This window comes from Tyto alba, unplaced genomic scaffold (assembly GCF_018691265.1).
Source record: "Tyto alba isolate M040663 unplaced genomic scaffold, T.alba_DEE_v4.0 Super-Scaffold_13, whole genome shotgun sequence".
In the NCBI taxonomy this organism is placed as follows: domain Eukaryota; kingdom Metazoa; phylum Chordata; class Aves; order Strigiformes; family Tytonidae; genus Tyto; species Tyto alba.
Genome location: NW_024881275.1, coordinates 31151767 through 31174268, shown reverse-complemented (window position 1 = coordinate 31174268; position 22502 = coordinate 31151767). Strand labels below are relative to the sequence as shown.

Sequence of the window (22502 nt, the reverse complement as noted above, 5' to 3'; positions counted from 1 at the left end):
GAAATCATTTCAAAAGATGTTGAGTTCTTCAACATGTCAAGTTTGCCATTCCACAGAAAATTAATTCTTTGTGGAAAAAATACAGAAGGTGGGTTTGGGATTTTTTTAAACAGTATCTGCTACTATGACCAAGGAAACTTGATATTGGGGGTGAAAAACCCTAGATGGGCCAGTTCATCTCCTTTAACATCTTTTAAAGATCTGCATATAGTTCAGATAGCATTTATTTAAAAGAAAAAAAGCCAAGATTTTGTATTTTATGCTGTATTTTAAACCTTGTAAAAGAAAAATTACTTTTTTTAAGTACTTTAAAACCAGCTGCTTTTTCACAGTACTTGACTTTCAAGATGAAACCGAGTTTGCACATACACTACTCGGTGGAGACAAAAATGTTCTTAAATTTGTACAGCAACTTTCGAGGTAAGTTTTCTCTTTAAAAAACTGTGCTCAGTAACACACATGACCTGAGACACTTAAGAACAAAGCCCAGGAAGTGTCATGCTTGAGGGCACTGCATCAGCTCTTGGACTTCACCCACCCTGGTACCCTCTGATGTACAGTAAGTTGAACTTAGATATGTTTTCTCCGTGTCTGGGACTTCACAACGCTGTAAAACTTATCTGACCCACGCTAATGAACGCTGCAGAGCGGGAACAGCGCTGCCAAGCAGGCACACAAACCGGCAGTCCCTCAAGGCAGGGGGGAACAGAAAAGTTTGAGGGCGTATGCAGCCAACTTCTGAGAAGAGAGAAGAGTGGGGTTTGAAGAAGAGGAAGTTGCACCGTACGTACAGAGGTGAGTGGGCCAAAGGCAGCTTCCGAAGAGCTGCAGGCCAGCGGTGCTGCAGGCGAACCCGAGTGAGCTGGCGCTGCGCGCAGCGCCGCGGCCCGCTGGCCCGGGGCAGGCCCGGAGCAGGCCCGGGGCCGGCTGAGCACCAGGGAGGAGGCCACTGGCACGCAGCGGCACAAGGGAAACCCCGACCCCCGCCGGGCCGGGGAGCCAGTCCCGCGGGAGGCTCCCGTGAAGTCAAGCAGAATGACTCAGGTAATAAAAAAGGAAACGGTCAGCAACGTGCGTGACCATTCCGCGTGCATCGCGCCCAAAGGAAAAACTGACTGCAGCTACTCAGGGATATCCTGAGTGAGCAGAGGCTTGGTAGTGCCACTTATTTCATAACCATTTCGTTGGTGGGGGGTGAAGGGGGAACCGAGGAAAAGGAGAAGAACAACATAGAACAGGTTCAAAGACTGTAATTTTCTTTTTTCTTCTCTTTTTTGTTTTCTTTTTCTCCTTTTTTAACAACAACAGAAAAAATGGTAATGATAACACTCCTCAATATGGGAAGGGTACTAAAGGCAAAGGAAGTGGTAATGACCACAACAGCCATTCAAGCACGTATAAAGAGAACTAGTGAAAAGACAGAAAGGAGCCAAGAAAGGAAAAGAAGCACAATCCTTTTGGAAGGAAACTAAAGCGTTCAATGAGCCTGTGAAGAAAGGAGAAAGAGAAGTTAGCATGGTAAGCTGTGAGGCAGACCTGGCATTATAGAGAAGTATTTCACAGCAAGAAAAAGTACATGTTGCTGTATACAGCAACAAAGCAATACAGAGATAGGTGAACAGGCTGTTCTTTACTGCTCCCAGTAAATGCAACTGTCCGGGTTGTCCTACGGTGAATACATATTTCACATGAATCTTCAAGTGGAGACTGCTCTCATACCTCTGACTTTCACCTGATGCTTGGTACACTCTGGGCAGGGAAGGAGAGTGAATTCCTCTGTCTGATACATCGAATAGTCTGTGCTTGCAACCACAATCCTGTCTCCAGGCTCCCAACTACTAACATCATCCAGAAGATTCAGTATCACTCCACCTACAGCTTCCACCTGGAAGCCTGAAATTGGGACACCTAATTAACAAAAAAAAAGTAAACACAGTATAAGATTATATTCACCTTTATATGAAACCATCTCCAAGAGATACTAATAAGAAATATATGAGATTTCACAGGCTCCAGAGCCCTGTAAAGTAGAATTCTGCTCTGAAACGTGCCAGTGTGAGATACCATTGCAGACTGCTTATTTGCTGAATCTCAAATAAAACAAATGAAAAAGATGAAAATAGCAGTGATAGGAAAAAAAAAAATCTATGATAAAAAAAAAAAAAAAACACAAAACCCACAAACTAATATCATATAGCAACAATTTGCAGGTCCAGCTACCTTCACTTGTTTCAAGTGACATTTTTCTGCCATTTAAAACTCTGCAGATGTAATCAAGGGCCTGGCCAAAGAAGTTAGGGGGACTTTCCTTTTTTATTCACAACTGACACAACAGTTTGGCAGGCTAAATTACACATACATGCTATTTCACTGCTTTGTGATGGCTCTGCATAAGTTCAGGCAGCTCTTGCTTACTCTTGATCCTAACTCTACTGGCAAGTAAAAGATATATTTTGGTCGGGTTTTTATCTTTTATTTTTTAAATATGTCTATATATTTTTATTGGGCTGTAATGAACAGTAATGGAGTAGTATCAAATAGCTCAAATACTTAACAAGTAAATATCTGACTACCATAAAAAAATTATACTGAGGCAAATAGAATATTGGTTCTACAAACAGAAAAAAGATGACTACCCATAAAAAGCAAAACTCAGATCAAATATATCTTACACACAAAAATGAAGAAATGATAAAAGCAAATAAGTGGTAGGGCTTCCAGGCTCTTTATACCCCAGATTCAACTTGGTATGAGAGAAGCTCAGTAAACAGCAACAAATAACTGTAACAAAAATAAAACATTTCTCTTGGCTTCTACCGAGTTTTCCTTTTAGGATCGTAATCACCGTCTCAGAAGCTGAGATTGAAAATATACATGACCAACAAATTACTAAAAGGAAAAAAAAAGTATGTTTCAGCCTTGTATAAGATCCCTTATCCCTATCTAAATCTATTAAAAATGAAGACTTAATGTTATGTTGTTCACATGCAGTATAAAAACAGATTGAGAAAACAGGTTGTACTGAAGAACTGTGTTCTCATATTTCATCCATAGCAAGAAAAACAAAAGAAAACCAAACCAAAACCTCAAAACCACCATCGCAGCAGCACTCAAATTTAAATTGCAACCAACAGTTCTAGTGAAAAAAGCATATGCAATATTTTTTACTTCTTCCCCAACTGCAGAATTCCACAAAATGCTTTCCTACCATCGTTCCATTCACTGTAAGCTCTCACAACAAACTTTTGACCATCCACTGTGAAAAACTCTTTCTGAGCAAGGGCTTTCCCACCAGTGCTGTGATTTTCATAGTTTCTCACTGATTCATTACAGGAAGAATTTCCACCACCTATGACACCAACGAAAGCCCAGGCTTGTCTGTGAAAAACAAAAAGTAATTGTTTAAATATAACCGTCCTTAACAAATTCTTCACAAATAGGTAAAGGACAAGGCAAGGAGAACAGAAGTCACATATAATCCTTCTGCCTGCTCTTCCAAATTAATTTTAAAACGCAGCTTCAAAATGCAGAAGGAAGATGGGCAGACCGCATGGAAAAGAAACATAATTTAAAATAATTTGACATCCTATAGAAAAATTGGCAAAACCAGGAGCTCTTAATGAAGACTTTTACATACACTTTTAGTACAACATCCAACAAGATACAACTTTTCCAAAAGCAAATCGTGAGAAATGAGCAACAGGAGTGATACAGCTTTACCGGGGCACAGGAAGACCAGGAGCCAGTGCCGACGTTCCTGCCACAGCTGCCATGGCAAGTGGCGTCCCAGAGTGGTGGCCAGGAGTCCCCAGAGACTGACCGCACGTGCGTGGGGCCTGGGGAGATGGGCTCATCCAGCAGCAGCCGCTGGCGATCACGGTCCTGGGCAGGCAACACCTTTTGAATCTTTCAAGATGCTCAGGGCCAGAAAAGGAACTGTATACTGCTACACAACCTTTGCATGAGGGATCGCCAAGGAATTTTGCTTCTCCCCCCTCTCTGGCCCTTCCCTCAGCTGGACACCTACTTGGCTGAGCACTGGCATGGAGCAGGGAACTGTCCCGGATGGACTTCCACTTCCTACAGCTCCGCTCAATGCATCCAAGTTTTTGGAAATGAAAAACAAACTGTACACCACAGAAAGCTGCCACCAAGTTCAAAAAACAAGACTATTTTGCAGTCCTTTACTGCTCTGTAATGCCATAATTATGTGTGCAGAGGAAGCAGTCGAGATCATCTATTAAAAAAAGCTGTACAATTTTGTATCATTAAAGTTGAATCATTCACCCCAAAAGAAAACAGTGTCAGCTAGATGGACTGTAGTCTGTTGCTAACGACTGATTCAAAGGCAGGTATTAAAACCACCTTCAATCCAGTTGCCTCTATTTCAGTCCCCTCCTGATATTCTTATTGATTGGGATTAAAAGGCCAATCAATAAGATAAGGAACCTGTTTAGTGTTAACCTTGTTGACAGGAATAGTACGTACTGGGCCAGCTTTTCAGTAGCGGCAGCAAACAAGCTGAACGTTTCACATACCAACATTTAAAAGAAATATCAAGATATTTTAATGCATACTATTTTGCAGGAAGAGGCAGAAGGGGAGAGGGATGTAACGGAGTGTTCGGTCCTGTGATGAAATCTCCTTCGCTAGGCTTTACAGGTTTAACAAAACAACCCTGCTTTCCCTTAGTGAGCACTTGGGGAGAGCCTCTGGCCAGTCTTCCACAGCAGAACAAGTCAGGTTTTACGTGCTTACAGAGCCTCTACCGACTAATGAAAATGGAAAAGAATCAGTTCAGCAGAGAAGAAAGGCTGCTTCTTCCCCGCTGTAGGCTGAAGAAGTTCCTCATTTCAGACAGACTGGCGTGGAGGTCACGGGCAGGGACCAGCACCAGGAACCCATGCCCCCAGGCCAGGCTGGGGCCGGCCACACAGACTTCACTGCTTCCACAGGGTGGATCTTACATCAGCACTGCTGGCCAAACTGCTTCAGAGGCCGTGCTGCAAGCACTTTCCATCCTGTGACCACATGCTTACACAGCCACTGACACAAAACACGCTCCTGACAGGAACTGGGGTCAGAACATGCCATCCTGACTGACGCCCCAGCACACCTCTGCCAAAGCAGAGGAAGGAAACTAACTGGAAGCCAGATTCTTGGGGATACTGGAGGGGTAGGAATAGGACAGAAAAACTAAACAGCCAATTTCCTGGAAAATAGAAACAGGTTACACAATACCATCTGAATGAAAGCTGAAGAACAGACTGACAGTTAGTTAGACTTGGTGTCCCTTTCACTTGTACTCCCAACACTGTGCAGCACAAAGCCAAATTCAGAACGCGCACTGCAAAAAATCATTTGCAACAACTAAGTGAAAGGCAGAGCAGTGTAAGTTTCCTGCTTTAATAATTCCTATTACACCTCTTCTACTGTCCCACCATCCAAACCCTCACCAGCTGAAAAGAATGGTCAAAAGATACAGAAACATCTCACAAGTGTACTTCAATAACAAAATATTTTTACGGATCAGTTCCCTTGCAGACTTAGCGGAGGGGTAATGTTCTTTCAGCAGCACACAGGGATGTGTAAAACGCTGTTTAATACACAGGATTAGCACCCCCTACCTGTGCTCAATTTCTAGCTCAGTATTCCTTGCTCCTCCAAACATAAAGTCATATGCACTAAAAGCTTTGCCTAGCCACTGTGTTCTGTGTGTTTGAACGAGAAGAAAATTTCTCACTGTGCCCAGTTTTAATTTCTATAAAGAACAGTGAAAGAGAGCACTTACGAGTAAGTAATAAAGTCTATCACACAGATACCTGCAACAATCAGTATCTGCACTATGAAAATACTGAGTGCTACCACTGCAGTACTATCTACAAACACAGAGAATACTACGAAGACTTTAAGAAAAAGACACTGTCGAAGTTTAAAATACCCCAAAGGTGGCAGAATCTGTATCTAATCTTTACTCAACACAAAAGGGAGAATAAATTATTTACCTGTAACTCAGTCCTCTGACAAACTTACTTCCCAGAAGATTTTGAATAGTCACTCTGGTTTCCTCCAGTAGATTTTTAGCAGCTGAATCTCCTACAGCAATAGCAACAATGCGACCAGGACTTCCATTTTTCAGTAAGTTCTGGAGCTTCAAGCTTTCCTCTGAAAATTCATGAGTATCAAACTTCAGCACTTCCAAAATCTCTGCTGTGTCCTGATTGATCACTCTCACATTTAGTCCTCGAGAAAAATTCTTTTTAAATGTATAATGACCATAGGCCAGCCCTGAGAAATACATAGTCTTTGACAGAAGAGTCCATGATAACTTCTGGCGCCCATGCAACTCCAGTGTTCCTTCAGGGCCCACACCAATAAATTTTTTGCCAAATTCTGGCACATCAGCACCTTCGTTTGACTTCCCATACAAAATAATAGTTGCTTTGGATTTATAGCGGCATTTCTCTGCTCCAACATGAAGCATTCCACCATCCTTTATCAGGATAAATCGAGTTCTCAAGGTAATATTTTTAGAACCTTCTTTATCATCACCAAAAACAAGTAACCCTAAAGGAAAAAAAAAATTTCTGTAGGTCAAAGCAAAATTCAGACAGAGTCAAAGAACCAATTTCTCCAATAAGAACAACAGAAAAATTACAGTTTTCTCTTCAACACCCTTGAAGTGAGCTGTTACACTCTTGTATATGTTTAAGAATATTTGGGAAAGAAACTCCTACCAATTGTGATTTATCTTTCTAAGAATTTAGTTGGTTTCTTCCTAATTTTTTCTGCCATTTTGGTCAAATTACTAACATACCACAGACACCATCAGAAGACAATGAGACCTTGTACAAGGAAGGCTACTACATAAGTCCTGTTTTACTATATCCTACAGAAAACCACGTCAATGTTCCACTGATAAGATTCTACACTGTTCATTCATCTTTTCAATGATATTCCTGGCCTGGCAGCAGGCTGAAAAGTAAAAGCAGGGGAACTGGTCAATAAGTCGCAGCAGAAAATTCCACCACATTTGTCATGTAATCACAAAAGTAAAAACTATGCAGTAAACTGAAGCATAATATGCATCTTGCCATTTCATACCTCCATCCTGTATAACTATAGAGTGTACTGTAGCGTCTGAGTTCAGACGAAACAAATCCCCTTTTTTGATAAAAACTCTCTTTTCGGGATCTTTTCCAGGGCTCCAATTTTTAAGACGAGGATTCTGATCAGGACAATTCTCTGCAATACAATGTGAAATTCAGCTTTTAAAAAACAAGTATCATCACATCAATCAAGGCAGCTTTAGGATGAACATGAGCAAAGCAGAATCAGTCACCCACAAAGGATTCCCACCTTCTTCTGTGGTTACAATAACTGCAGCCACTGATGCTACTGTTTGCATTCAAGTAGCCAAAATGATACCTGAAAGGTGGCTAAACTCTCAAGGGTGGGAAGGCATTCTTGTACTGAATTAAACTACTGATGACCACAGACTGAACTGTCAACATATACTGCTGACAAGATGCCTATGAACCCCATCTGATTTTTTTGGAGATTTTCTACATCACCTGCAGTAGATGAGGAATGGGAAGTGGGAAGCATGCAGATCCACAACAGTCACACTGAGCACTGGATGTTCTGTGCCAGATACCTAGGCCAGCTAACGTGGTTGCAAAGCATCTACATATCTCACTTCCCTCACGGTCTCTCCCTGTATGAGAAAGGGTGATCCATTCTTGCCTTTAAGCACCCAAATCGCTCTTTCAGTGCAGGTTTGGAAGTAAGGGATAGAGATGCACAAGACATCCTTAGTGTAGTTAGTATAATACCTTAATGGTTAGAGCAGTTTCATGGGAGACAAGACATTTGGGTCTAAACTCATGGTTTGTACTCCTTAAGAAGGCAGCTTAAACATCAGGCTACAAACCACATGAGAGCAGAGACACACACAACCCTTGCCGAAACCCTGCTGAAGGTCTGGCACTACACAGGCAGGAACACCACACTTGGAGGCCAGAAAAGGAGAAGCAGCTGCAAAAAGTGACAGGGTTGTGTGATTTCAGATGAAGTTACAGCCATGTAGTACTGACAGCATGCACATCTTTAGTATATTAAGCAGCTGAGTAATGCAGCAGCATAGACATACAACAGAAACGGGAAGCATATTCTTTTGGTAAGAAAATCCAAGGAAAAGTCAGACTGAAAATATTTTTCTTAATCAAAAGACAACCGAAAGATGCCAAAACAAACAGGTTAGCGGTCCAACTGAGAATAACAGTCAGAATAGCCTTTTCACATCTTATCTTCCGGAGAAAAACACCCACGCATCTGCAGTGCAACTTTGGGGGCAATAAGCTATTAGCAATAGCCCATTATTGCAAAATCTAAAGAAAGAAAAACCTATCCACAAGTTTAACACAAACCAGCTTTAGTTTTGCTGACAGAAATGTTTTTCCTTTGGTGTTACTCTCCACATTTCAAATCCTTTCCAGCCCAGGAAACCCACATAAACCAAGATTTAACTACCAATGGGAAAAAAAATAGCAAAACTGCATACAGGCAAAAGGCATCCAAGTAGTAATACAAAAATAAAAGCAAAAGAACATCTTTTGGGTGGGATCTTAAGACGACAGCATTTAGAAAATGAAACTCAACACATGAGGGAAAGCCAAAAAGCAAGAAGCACTGAGATCAGTAAGACTGCTGAGCACCCAACGGATAAATGCAGGTCTATTGCCTGACTCACACAGAGTCTCTAAACCCCTTCCCCCAGACACCACACACACAAGCACTGTGAAGAAACACATATTTCCTGGATGGTTGCAAAGGGCAATGTGAGGAAACCATGATTCAGCAACCTGATGATTTCTGCTTAGCATGATTCACGGAGGAGAAGATCTAGTAACTGTTAAATTTTTCTGCTGAGCCAGAAAGAAGAATTATAGCACAATAACTCAAAAAACCCCGTTTATATCTATTGTACATTACAATCCGGCAAGGAAGCCATCAGCATCAGAAATACTCAGTCCCATACTGCAAGCTTGCTTCTGAAGCACAGTGGATCAACATTTTGGCAAGCAGATCAGATGTGCTCAGGAAAAGTATTTTGAAATGCTCTCTTAGCAATTAAAGTGAGGTGCAGGGAAACATCAAATATTTAGTACTTCACCATATGTTACCTCCAAAATCACTGATTATATTTTAGAGACCACAGTCATTGCTTCTACAGTTAAGGTTAAATGAAAACAGAAGCATAGACCAGAAAATGTTAGGTAGTTATGGCCTTGCCAAATTTAACCACTCATGTGGAAAATTCTTCAAGTGAAGCCTCTGCTTCAGAGCATTTTTGCAAAAATGAGTCAGCTCTCCTAAAGGTTTCCTTGCTTCTAACACAGTTGGGGGTATAGGGGAGGAAGTTATATTTCTGCAAATGGTGAGGGGAAAAAAACAAAACAAAAACAAAACAAAACACACCCTGAAAAAAAAAATCTAGAACCTTCCATGTGCTGGAGCAAGGATATGAAATTTGGCAGGAAAAAAAGGCAGGAAACTGTTCTCAAGATGTAGTTAAAAAGCTGCTTTCTACCTGCTTAGGCACCAAGCCTGCGGTTTTTAAGGCCTCTGGGAAAAAGTTATCAGTGTTATATTATGCTCAGCAGAAGTTTATCACAGTCTGGCAGCTAAATTTTCTGAGGATCCTGTTTACCCTGGGTAAGCTCCAGCCAAGAGCTGCAAAGGCCAAGCAGAACTTTTCCCTGAAAACCTTCCCAGCTTGTCATCCTGACCCTGCAGCACAAGACCCTGGAAACAGGGAAGGAAATTGCATTTCCAGTGCTCTCCCTGATCTCCAGTGTTCAGGACTCCTTCGAAAAAAAAGATGATGACAGGAAGATAAAAGCAAGGAGGAAAAAAAGAAACCAGCTGACAGGCAGGAAGAGAAATGCAGATAAGTATCATTTTCCCTTTGGGGAAGCTATGCCGGAGGTTTAGGATTTACACGCAATTACTACTAAGTCTCACATTCCGTCCACTGCCTTTTAAACAGCCATTAAAAGTACTGACAATATGGATTTCCAATTAGTCCTTAAGAACACACCTAGCTGGAACTAGTGTTGCTGGCTGGAGTACCAGATGTGCTAGGTTGGAGCTGAGCATATTAACTTTTCAATCTGTTGGGAAACTTGTAGAGTTGCTGCAACAACTATATTGTAAGATTAAAATTTCAGCCAGACTCTTCTTGGTGCACATAGGAGTTTCTCTTATATCAGGATTTCTAAAGGATTCTATGGGTGCATGTTGTTTGGTTTTGGTGTTTTTTTTTTTTTGGTTGGTTGGGATTTTTTTGTTGTTTTTTGTTTGTTTGTGTTTGTTTTGTTTTGTTTTGTTTTTTGAAGGATAACACAGGGAAACTTCAGAAAGACACAGTACAACAATTAATGATGAAAACTGGCCTGGACTTCCATCGAGAAGCAGTGGGATGTTGAAGGAAAGTGGTCAGAACCTTGAGTTACTTCTTAGCCCTTATGTAAGACATTACAGTAGACAAAAAAATGCCCGTCTGCTAAATCACAGCAACTCTTCCTACAACATCCTCAGTATGCCCGGTGATCCATCAACCACATGCTGACCATGCATTCAGTGCAAAAAATCCACACAACCCAATGCCTCTGGAATGAGCTAGTGCAGATGAAGCAAGACCATTCCAAAACCACATACATTTTTTTAAAAAGTCAAGCCATCCTCTTCACATTATCAGCTTTTAAAGCATAAAGGGGCTATTATTTACATATCCCCCTAGCACACAATAACACACCACTTCTCCTAAAACCATCATCAAAATCTACAACTTTTAATTAACTGAAAGTTAAAGTCTTGGTATCAAAGCAGAAGTGTTTTTTCGCCCCCACAAAGTACTTCTCAGAATCAAATGGCTAAGTCACCCTTCAGCCTTCTCTTGAACTTGGCTGTAACCAAAGTGCTTACTACAGATATGTACTCCTGTTACCAGTGATTTGCATCACAACATAGCAATAATTTTCCATTTACTACTCCCTCTGCTTTTCTTTGTTTTCCTTCATAATTATTAGGAAAACTCAGTACTTTCACCCAAGAAGGGATCTTGGCAAGCCACCACCAAGAGCGCCCCGGTTAGATGTGTGCATTCATTTTGTACCATCATCTGAAATCTGCAATTGAACATCTAATTGTTCAGCCTGTGTTGCGTTGACTTTCAAAACTGAATCTTTCAAGTTACTATGCCACTGAGAGTCTAAGCCTGTTGTGTTACAAGAGCCAACAGTTTCAATTCAAAACCCAGTTTAGCTTTTAGAAACCTGACTTCTGCCTTACAAGAAACCTCCACAAAACAAAATAAAAAATAATTAAAAACCCCACACCCATGCTCCAAACTATACTACTAACCTTTAGCAACTGTACCTCATAGCAACTCCTAGCAGTATTTGGCCAGAGGGATGTATACTTAGTGATCAGCAGTTAATCACATCACCTGTTCATGCTTTATAACCTCTAACACATTTGGGAGGTTTTCCAAATTCTGTTAAAGTTGCCTGCTTTTCTAGTATTACCTGGAAAAAAATCAGGGCTAATAGATCAAAAAGGTCCCTGCCTAGTTTGTGTATAAACAAAGCAGACGTATACTGTTGGTATAAATTCTTGCGGATTTTTAAAAGTTGTTACTTGAACACTCTTTTACTACCTTCCTTAGTTACTGCTTAAACAGTTAGGATTTAATTTTGTCTGCAATTTATGAACATATCAGGCATCTTCCTCTGCAGACAAAAATAATTACATTTCTATAACACTCTTGCTTCTTTCCCCCTCATCAGTAGTCTTTATTTACTGCCAGGCCTTTTTGCTTCATGTAAGTAAATCAAACCATTCACAGTAAAAATGTATAAAAATTACAGATACCAGAAAACAGAGCTGATCTTAGACCCCAACAGTGCTTCCCTCCATGTTAAAATTGCAGTAAGTGTCCCATTTTTTCACTTCACTTCTAACACTAATCCTGATGCTAAATGATTGAATTATGTTCAGTGGGACCGTAACTTCTGGGATGATTTTGTTTGCAAAAGAACTTACCATCTGGAGCATATTTTGAAGCTATTCCCAAAAAAATCCCCAGTGCAATAAAAAGTGAAAGGCTAGAAATGGCAAAGCAAATGAGAGTATTTTTATGCCTGTTGGCTTCTGCCTGGCGGCGGTGCTGATCCACTGGTAAGGATGGGAGTCTTGTCCGGGCTTCTTGTCTTGCAGAGGTAAATTCGGCTGCAGCATGGCTCTGCGAAGGCGGCGGGGGACGGAGAGGGGCAATTCTCCCTGGGACGTACCCCGAAGACCTGTGACTGTTCCCGTTCTGAGGCCGGAGGAAAGCAGGGGAGCTCCCCCTGACATCAGTGTCTTGCATGTTATAAAGTCACTGGAACACGCACACACAGAGGGAAAAAACAAGAGACAGGCTTTCAGAACACAGAGTACAGCATATAAAAAAAAAAAAAAAAAAAGAACCGAAAAGCAATTTTAAGCCACATGTCTTGTTAGGAACAGCCAATGAAAATGTAGCTATTTACAAAGTATCAGTGACTCAGTTGCTATCAGTCATTTGCTATGGTATAACAGCTTGAGACAACAGTATACATATCTTCAACAAAATTAAACTCAAAAGCATATGGTATGGGAACATGGTACAGCACAGACCATTTCTTTGTAGTTCCACTCGGTATTTTTCACAGAGTGTTTTCACAGTTAACTTGTGTTATGCGATTAAGAAACAAACTGAACAATGAGAAAGCTAGCAACCCCTTCCCCCCCACAGTTATGCAAAGAATGCCTAAATGTATTTCTTCTGCGCGCAGAAGCTGAACAAACTGCTCATTGTTTTTCTTTGTGGAAAAGAAGCTGAGATAGACAAGGCTTCCTCCCACACTGGAAGCAGTAAAAATCATTTAAATTTAATATGTAAAATACCAAACACAATTTTATTTATATTCACAGTGATGCAACTTAGTCAATGTGTTTAATTAGGTGAGACACCTAGAGACTACGAACTCTTAATTTACTCGCAGCGGAATCTGGTTGCTAGTAAAGGTGCATCAGGAACAGTCCTCTAAAAAAGTCACCTGCATCTTGTTCAGCAAACCTCGTGGTTCTTCTCATTGCCAAGATGCCTGGGTTTGGACACAAAGCCTGGAAGCAACGTGACTGCTCCAGATCTCTGCACCTATCACCCAGAAATGAGCTATACCTTTATTTCAGTTACTAGTATTGTTTCCATCTTTTCCTGAAGGAACCAATGAGGAAAGCCTACCAAAAACATCACTGCCTGGCCCATCCTTGCCAGCAGTTCTAACCTACCATGCTTTTCTGGCTTGCTTTAAGAGACACAAAACTGCATTTGACTGTTTTCTCAGGCTTTCTGGTCAACTGTGTTGTATTTTATGGAGTAGCCACAAAGTTGGCATGAGTTTTTATTTTTTTGTTGGTTTTTTTTATTAACATTTCTTAGGGATGGGATTTTTTGAGAAGACTGCTCAAGTTTCAGTTAACCAAAACCTAACTCTCTAAACTAAATCCTGAAGGGGATTTAGGCATGTCACGTGTATTAATAGCAAAATGAATTATGAAAATAAAAACTACCAATAACGGAAGAGCATAAAGATCCTCTTTCTCTTCCATTAACAAGGGGAAGTCTGAGCTATACTCTGAAGTGCCAGGCACGCTGGTGAAGGAGAAACATGACAACTGCAATCTTATTCTGAGAAGGAGCAAAGGAGCCTTTTGTCTCACATGCTGCAAAATCTGATACTTCACTGTTTCAAGGCAAAAGAGTTGTTATTATTAGACAGGCTGGATTACCCTTTCATGAGAGACAATGCATCTCCAGATGTATGCACAATGACAATAAAGGCACTGAAACATTAACTGTAGTAGCCATCCCAGAGTGCAAAAACTATGCCAAGTCCTCCAGCAGTGTTTCTCGCACCTGTTCGTTGTAGCAAATCAATTTCCACCAGTCTCCTTTCCGTTCTTTGAGAAACTGTTTCCCAAACCTAATCCTCTGCTCTCAAACTTAACTGCCCAGTGCATTATGAGCACTGTGGAACGGCTTGCTGTCACCACATGTGCTTTTTTTACACTCTGCTAGTCACCTTTCAGCAATGAAAGCTCAGTCATTTCTAGGTTTTAAAAGTGATGTTAAAAGCTGAGTAGAGGAGAAGCTTTTCAATTAATTTAACAGCAGTAGTTATGTCTAGCTGAAACCAATACTGAAATATATTTTTGACTAAAAGTGTAAAGAAATTTGATCTAGCACTGAGCTTTTTTATGGTTTGGACCCCCAATTCCTTAAACTTGGTTAAAATGTTTCCAGAAATGGCATTTTCCTTTCACACTGACAAAATGACTACAGAATGTTCATTATAATGTGATATAAAAAGTTAACAAGTTTGTTACTTGCTCGGCTGTATCAACTAAATACTGAATTGTTATGCAAAACTTAACTTACTTTTACAAAATATTTTTACAACAATTTTGCCTACTAAGGCCTCTTAAAGTACTGCTAGTCCTTTTAAGAAACAATCCATTACAACAGACATCAAAAGCACTTATGTCATATTTCAAGAATATTTGGTTTTGTACAAAGCATTCTGCCTCATTTTCAAACCTCATCTAACAAACTGTAAAAGTTTTCCAACTATCCCACTCAAGTGCAAACACAGGTCACCCCAAGTATGGGTGGAAAAGCATCTGCAGAATCACTGTGTTGCCCATTACAAAATAAAAATAATGAAACAAAGCCATAAGGAGATACTTAGCACAATAAGATAATTTACTATATAGCTTTCCATTACAACAGCAGTAACCATTTCAACACTTCCTTCCCTCTTCCTGTGTTATTTGAAATTCTCTAGCTGAAAGAAGGATCTTTTCTATTCTGTAGAGCAGCCATTGGCTCTTCTTTAAAATTAAGACACATAGGTGATCTGATTCAATTTAATGACTTATTTATTTCTATTCTGTGGAAGCCTTCATATAGCACCGCACAAACCCAAGTGGTGTAACTGGCCTTATGGCCAGTTATGGCCTAGTGAATGTGGCTACTTGGTTGCACAAATACAGTTTCGGTAAAATGCAGGGGAAAAAAGAAATAAAATCTGTTTGAATTACTTAAATGCCACAGTTCCTTGCAAGTTCCAGTTCATCTGAATTCTTCCATGTAACATTTTTTCCTTCCCCACCCAAGGTTTGCCCTTTCCCTTTGACCTCTGCCTATGCTGTGTTCCTCTAATTAAAAAAAAAAAAAAAAAAAGGCAAAAAATGCTGAGACCAAAGGCCACTAGAGGCCATTTGCAATTAAAAACAACAGAGAGGAATGGCTTCAGTCACCAGGATTTCCTAAACCGACAGAAGTAGGAGGCCTCCTACAGAAGCTCATGATCGTCTGGGTATCTTCTCCCAATAGTGAGTGCAGTCCTAGACAAGAACACCACCACTTTTACAACGGTACTGTAGTATACAGAGTGACACAGTATTTTACTTTGCAGCTTGCTTCAGAGTGATTTCATTAAAAGTCAAGTGCTTACACAATATACAACTGATTACCTTACGTAATAGTTATACAGAATTTAATCTGTACAAATCTGTTATTTGCCATGCCATTCAGGCAGGCTGCTATCTCAGTATTCCCAAACTTCTCACCCTTCAGCCTTCAACAAAGTACTACGCAGTATTTTCAAATCCATTATTCACCACAGCTTTTCGTCAGGGCCACATGTAAGTGTGTGCTTCCAGCTCACTACTATCAGGGAAGCTTCCAATGCACAGATTCGGCTAGAGTATCTCAGATGCTTCAGCCCACTATGTACTCATTACCACCCATTTGCTAGAAGGCTACACTGTTTGCATGTCACTCTTCTGCAACAGTGGTACGCCACGCAATACAGATATCTGCTCATGCACCCCTTCCCACAACATAAGCAAGCAAGCAATTCTACTCATCACATCAGCCAACTCAGCTTAAACCACTTTAAAAGAAAAACAAACAAACAAATAAAAAACCCCAAGAGTTTATTTTGCACAGAGTCTAAGTGAAAACAGTGATTACCTGCAAGTCTGGCTCTGCCAACAGAGTGTCTGAGCTGTGCGGATAGCAAACCCCAGCAGGCAGACAGCAATGAGCCACTGAACAGGCTGCAACATCTCCAGTCTCCTCACGTATTCCTTCACTACTTTTAACTTGTGCCACTACTACACACTCACACAAGCCCACATTGTTCCACACCAGCAGAAACTAGAAACATATGCACTGTACAACCAGGGGATAACATCTGAACTTCCCGAGAACCTAGTGTGCGATCAGAAGTGAGTGGTGTGCTTATCTGCTACTCAGTTTGGGGCTGGTTTCCTGGAAAAGAATCAGATTCTTTCACGAGGTAATTCAAAACACCACCTGACACCACCCAAAACACCAGAAATATACCAAGATATTTCACACTTTTCTGCTGTGGAACTTTTAGTGTAACAAAACAGGTCAAATGCACCAGAAAACTTCCACGCTCTTCGCACCTTCTCAAAAACTGTGTAAGCAAAATATGCTTACTTCCACACAACGCAAAGAAATTAATACTCCCCTTAAAGCATATTTTAAGGATGCATAGTTCACAGGTCTTAAAAACAGAACAAAAGAGAAACTAGAAGAAACCCCACTTCTGTTGCTCTGGGCTATCAAACACGACCAGCTGTAGTGCTGACCCATTACCATATCATTTAATCTCAGAGTATATAATCGCCATTAAGGAAAAGACTGAGGAGGGGTGGGGGAAAACCACACTAATCAAGAAAAATACTTCCCCATGGAATACAGCGCCACATTGGTTACTGCTGCTTTCCTGGCACAGGCATTTGTCTGGTATGAGATCAAAGAGTTGTGAGAAATCCAAGAGAATGGAAAGGGACAAGAAGTCAGTATTAGAAAGCTCCTAAGCAGCTACAATTACTGAACAGAAAGTGGTGGAGAGCAAACTCCTGAAGTATGACATGCACACCTTTACAAGCCTCCAACCTGGTCAACTACAACAGAGATACTAATTTCAGGACAATGTTTCAAGTGCATTAGAAGTCCTCACTTCAACTAATCTTGACCTCACTATTAGGAAAATTAATGGTTCCCAGTAGACACATGGGGTGCCCACATATCTGGTTCTACATTTTCTTCCACTGCCTTGTTTTGAAATTACACTAATTCACTGTGATAATAGACAACATGTTTGTAGGAACCTACTTTTCCACCTGTGTATGTAAAAGCTGGAAGTGCACAGTAAAACACATTAACACAGTTAAGTAATTGTTGGAAATCACAACAGTGTTTATAACAGCCTGAAAAATCCCAGCCAACTAAAAAAAAAGAAGTAAAAATTCTAGACATCTTCCATCACATATGCTGTTTGCTGTATGCCACCACTGACTCTTCCCCTTTCTCCAGCAATTTCAGGAAAATCAGAGGACAAACTGCAACAGTCAGTGAGAAACAGATACACAAACATGGTAAGAATTATAAAACTTTGTCCAAAATAAGTTATGTTGCACCATATTTTCTGAATTTCCTGTGTAGCAACTATTAACTTTTACTGAAGTTTTTGGCACACAGAAAATGCACAACATTGCATGATACTCAACCACGGGAAACTAGTTGAGCTGAGGACCACATTTCCTAAAAGAAGTCTTTCCAAAGTACCACAGATCAAGAGACAGAAGTGCAAGAATGCAAAATATTTACAGTATAAGACAAGGTCTGTAGATAGCAGTAATGTTCATCAGCTGGTCTAACACAATCTTTTGAGCACACAAGTATCTCCCCAGGACAGAAGCAAATATCAAACCTATATACAATCAGGGAAATTTAATTACATATGTTTAGGCGATATGCAAACCAATTTAGTTATTAACTATGGATTAGAAAAGTTGGTGGGGCAGGGGGGAGAGGATGGTGAGAAGACTGCTTCCCAAGGGAAGCACATAGGTAATTTGTAGCCTGTGGAATAGGAGTTTGTCTGTGGGAACAAGTACGAAATTACAGCACGCCAAGCAAAACCACTCTCGGGTTCATGGCTTATAGCATACAGAAAAGCCATGAATTTAGTTCCCAGCCTCCACTGAAAGCATTTGATAGATCTCCATTAAGGATGAGGTTGAAAGATCAGAGGCCAAGTGGGGTTTTGTACAAGGAAAACAGCTCCCCTCTTCAGTGAAAACCAGGCTTTTGTCCTTCACCCACAGTTTGTGCGGAAGAGCTCTGCAGCATCCTATTGGTTTCAATTTTACATATTTGTCAGGAAAACATTTAATGCAGCAGATGAAATAAGGGGTTCTGCACAGATGCATCTGACTGCAGAAACTGCAGGGATACGTTGGGCTTTGCCAGTTCCTGGACACCAAACATTCAAACTTTCGAGTGTTCTTAACTGACCTCAAGTCACAGCTATTTTCAGTCTGATCTTATATGTTTGTAAGATCTTCAGATCTTGACCACTGAAACATAAACCAGAAGCCACAGCATTGAACTGTGGTCTGTGTATCTAAAATGATGACTGACACTTCCAGTGACTTCAATTTTTTTCCCATTTCTTTCTTTTTGACATAGTTATTCTGTATAAATTGCTTAAAAATTGGGGAACTCTATTCTGTTTTACATTCATTGTTTAAACAATAGCATGTTCTGCTGGAAGGAATTATTCAGAAACCATTTGTTTCTTTGCATACAAGTGAATCTACCACTGACTTAAATACAGAGTATCCAAGAAAGCACACCAGGAAATACAGCTTGTGTGCTGAAATAGGCAACGTGAACGGAAAAATGTTTAGTGTTTCTCTCATTTTCAGAAATGAAAGATTCAATAACTTGCATAAGAGATCAAGAGTGGAAACTTGCATTTTAATCACGCATCTGCCATTAGCTTGCTGCGTGAGTCACAGCTTATTTGGGCCCCAAGCCTGTAACATGAGAAAAAAAGCGGTCACTAGCCTCACAGGGACATTGTGAGGGTTAGTTTACAGAACACTTCGGTCTCCCTCAGTTCAGCGATGCATCTGAGTACAAACCTACTTTTAAGCAAATAAATAGCTCTGTTTAAGTCAACAGCTTCCACGTGAAAGTAACGGATTTATAGCATTCACCTTAGACAACCCGAAGAAGATGGTAGGGAAAAAAAAAAAACTAAGAACAGGAAAAAATAAATGTTTTTAAACTACTTCTCATATTGATGATAAAAAGAAGTGGTATCTACAGGTATCTGCAGTCTCTAGAAATCCCATCCAAGAGAGGTATAGCTTAATACTTCACTGCAGAAAAATTCTTGATGCAATGGCAATACAATTTGGAGAAGTCCTGTTCTGGCACTACCTTGAATCACTGATGAAACAGAGTTCTGGCCTGCAATCCATTCAGGAGGAAGACGGTGAGATTAGATATTTATTTTCTTCTTATTAAATTAGAAAAGCTCTCATAAATAGATTATAAGCATATATGACACTACAGAATACAACAGGCAATGGGGAGAAGAGTCTGATCCCACATTTAGCTTTGGTCAACAGACATAAGCATAAATACTTCAATAAACTCCTGAATGTACTGATTGAATCACTTAATAATCAGTGGGTTGTCACATTTAACTTCTATTTAAAACATGGATCAGTAGCATAACATGCTCTCTTCCACATCACTATATGCATTTCTTTCTTTCTTCATCCTGGTTCTTTGTACTAAACCTGGTTTTCTCCTCAGGTAAAGTTCCTGAGTTCCTATAATTTTTTTTCAGACCAACTCAAATTTCAGTAAACGGCATGCCACCCCCTATTCTGCTTACTTGAAGGATTGCCTGTGCAGTTTTTAATTGTGCAACAGCCACAAACAAGACAATGCCGCTTGAGAAGCTGAATTGCTGTTGCTGCACACCAACATTCTTTTAGAGTTGTCTTGCGTTCCTATGAGCCAAGTTAAACGATTTTGCATTAAAATATAATAAAGCTAAGAGCTCCAAATCACATCCACTGAGCAAACAGCTGTGACATCAGCACCTCTTAGCTGTCTGAACCCCCAAAGGATTCTTTGTCCTGGAAAAGGATGACTAAGAGAGAGGATATATGACACAGATCCATACAGACAGAAGTAGTGTTGAGAACGCAAATGACTTTTCATGTGTCTTCCAATAAAAAAAAAAAAAAAAAAAAAAGAAAAGCAGACGAGGTTTTTGAACCTGACTCATTACTGGATGCTATGGACGTCAGGCACTTACACAGGTTCAAAGAGCAACAAGGTCGAAGAAGAGAAGTCAGTCAAGGATTGTTGCCTAAATAGTACTGCCTCGAGCTTAGGAAGCCCTTGAACCATAAGCTGTTAGAGGCTGGAAGCAGTAGGATCTTTATGTAGTATCTTTACCAGACGTCTATTAGTCATCATTGTCAGACATCGGGTAATTGTCTGGATGGACACTCTGTCAGATATGATGTGGCCGTCCTTCTACTACACTTTAAGATCTCATTTAACTGTCTCATTCTGTTCCCACTTTCCCAAAATCACCTCCTTCTGTAAGGGCTAATTCCCCCCCTCAGCTCAGCCACTGCAATTGTCTGTTCATATTATCAGCACAAAAGACACCTTTACCTGATGTCTTAAATTAACATGCCAGACTGACATAGGGTAGCTGAAACATAGGAACAGTTTTTATTTTGCTGTAGGAACCAACACTGGCCTCCAGCAGAAGGGCAGGGCACGCACCAGCTAAATCTGTGAGAGCACAAAGCCTTAAAAGTAACAGTCTTGTGAGAAGAGTTTCTACAGCTGAACTAATGCAAGATAACTTCACTGTGTGTCTGAACACAACATCTTCTACAGCTCTAAGGTATCACAGGAGTCAACAGAACTACAGGGGAATAACGTACAGTGATTTAACTTACACACATTGATTTAATTTATACAACATAAAACTCTTGTACACTTTTAGAAAAGAAAAACCATTTTCCATCATTTCCCTTTTATAAAAATCACAAACAGTGTATTTGGGTATATCGAAACAGAAGCAAGTCTTCAAAAAGCAAAACAAAGCCTTCTAAACCACAATTAAGTATGCATTCTGCTGAGCTGGTGGCTGCACTCATATTTTGGATTACTGTGGTAAATTCCTTTCTAGGAAACTCCAAGAACTAGGCACCCAACAGCCAAACCCTGCAATATCCTGCCAGGTATAGCCAGTCATTTTGTATGACTGCAGTACTCTTCCCCCCTCATTTCTTAATCCCATGTGCCAAAAAGATAGCAGAGCTATTCACACATTCCCTTTTGTTAACCTACTTCACAACAAAGGAATAAAATCAGTTAGAAGTTCTAAAGTATGCACTTTTTAATGTCTTCAGTATTTCCTTTCCATATTGGCAAATACATCACTCAACTCCCTCACATCTTTCTTCAAGGTACATAGTTTTCCACTCCTTCTCCATTTCCTTTCTCAGTATTACTATTCCAAGAAACTATTTCTGTGGATTTTTACACCCACATCTATAAACAATTCATTGCCATTTGTCTTGCCAAAAACATCTCCATCAAATCTGTAGTGAAATCCTTCTCAGTAAAAATAAGCTGAGAATGAATCAAGTCTAATTATGATTTGATTTCAGACAAAAAAACTGTAATTTACAGATTTTAATCACGTTTTGATGTATACTTTAGGTGATTTATAAGAACTGGCTTGCTAATGTAAAGAATGAACTTTACTGATATACTTCAGACTCTGCTACTATCATACAATCTTTTAATACACAGAAAGTGAGATTTACTGGATGATAATTTTCCCACTAATTCCTGTCAGCAGTTTTTAAATCATTGGTACAAGCATGCAGAAGATGAAGAACAGCCTCGCCCAAGCACTGTGGGACAAGCTTCCTGGCAGAGATGCATGATGTGGCCCTGTCAGCTGAGGAACTCGTTTAGCTGTGGGGCAGGGGTAGCAGGGGTGAACCTCTACAGCTGTGGCAGCTGTAGCGTCAGCCCCCAGCAAACACTAGGGAACAGGTTCCCCTTCTTCCCCTGCTCCCCCCTCTCCCGTGCAAGGCAGAACAAAGAGGAGGTGGAGCTCTGCTCCCAGCAGAGAGGATGGTCAGTGCCTTCCTGGGGGTAGAGAAGCAAAGGGCTACCCTCATACTCAACAGGTAAGATAAATATAACTGACTCACTGAACAGCATCCTTGGTGTTTCTAATACCCAGCTTTCTTTCCTCGGGTGGAGGAAAAATAACAATCTGCAGAATACTGCTCATTTTCTGCAAACAAGACTTCCACACTGAGAAGCTGCACTAACTTACTTCAAAATGCACAAAAATAGTATGCTGAAACTCTTCATTGAAGATTTTTTGGCAACATGCTGGACACATGATAAAGGATGTTAATGACTGTGCTTCGTATTAAATGCAAATTAATAAGTTATCTGT

The 22502-nt window shown here is 40.4% G+C and overlaps 1 protein-coding gene across 4 annotated transcripts in view; it reads right to left on the bottom strand.

The window, feature by feature from the left end:
• Positions 1 to 22502, bottom strand: part of CEMIP2 (cell migration inducing hyaluronidase 2) — a 49929-nt gene that overhangs the window by 24284 nt on the left and 3143 nt on the right. For all 4 annotated transcript variants that reach the window (XM_033010327.2, XM_033010342.2, XM_042787864.1 and 1 more), the window contains exons 2-6: positions 12109 to 12445; positions 7105 to 7245; positions 6006 to 6567; positions 3209 to 3378; positions 1720 to 1908 (exon numbers count right to left, since the gene is read on the bottom strand). In XM_033010327.2, coding sequence (XP_032866218.1) covers positions 1720 to 1908; positions 3209 to 3378; positions 6006 to 6567; positions 7105 to 7245; positions 12109 to 12433 — 1387 coding nt within the window. In that variant the 5' untranslated portion in view covers positions 12434 to 12445. The remainder of the gene's footprint in view (positions 1 to 1719; positions 1909 to 3208; positions 3379 to 6005; positions 6568 to 7104; positions 7246 to 12108; positions 12446 to 22502) is intronic.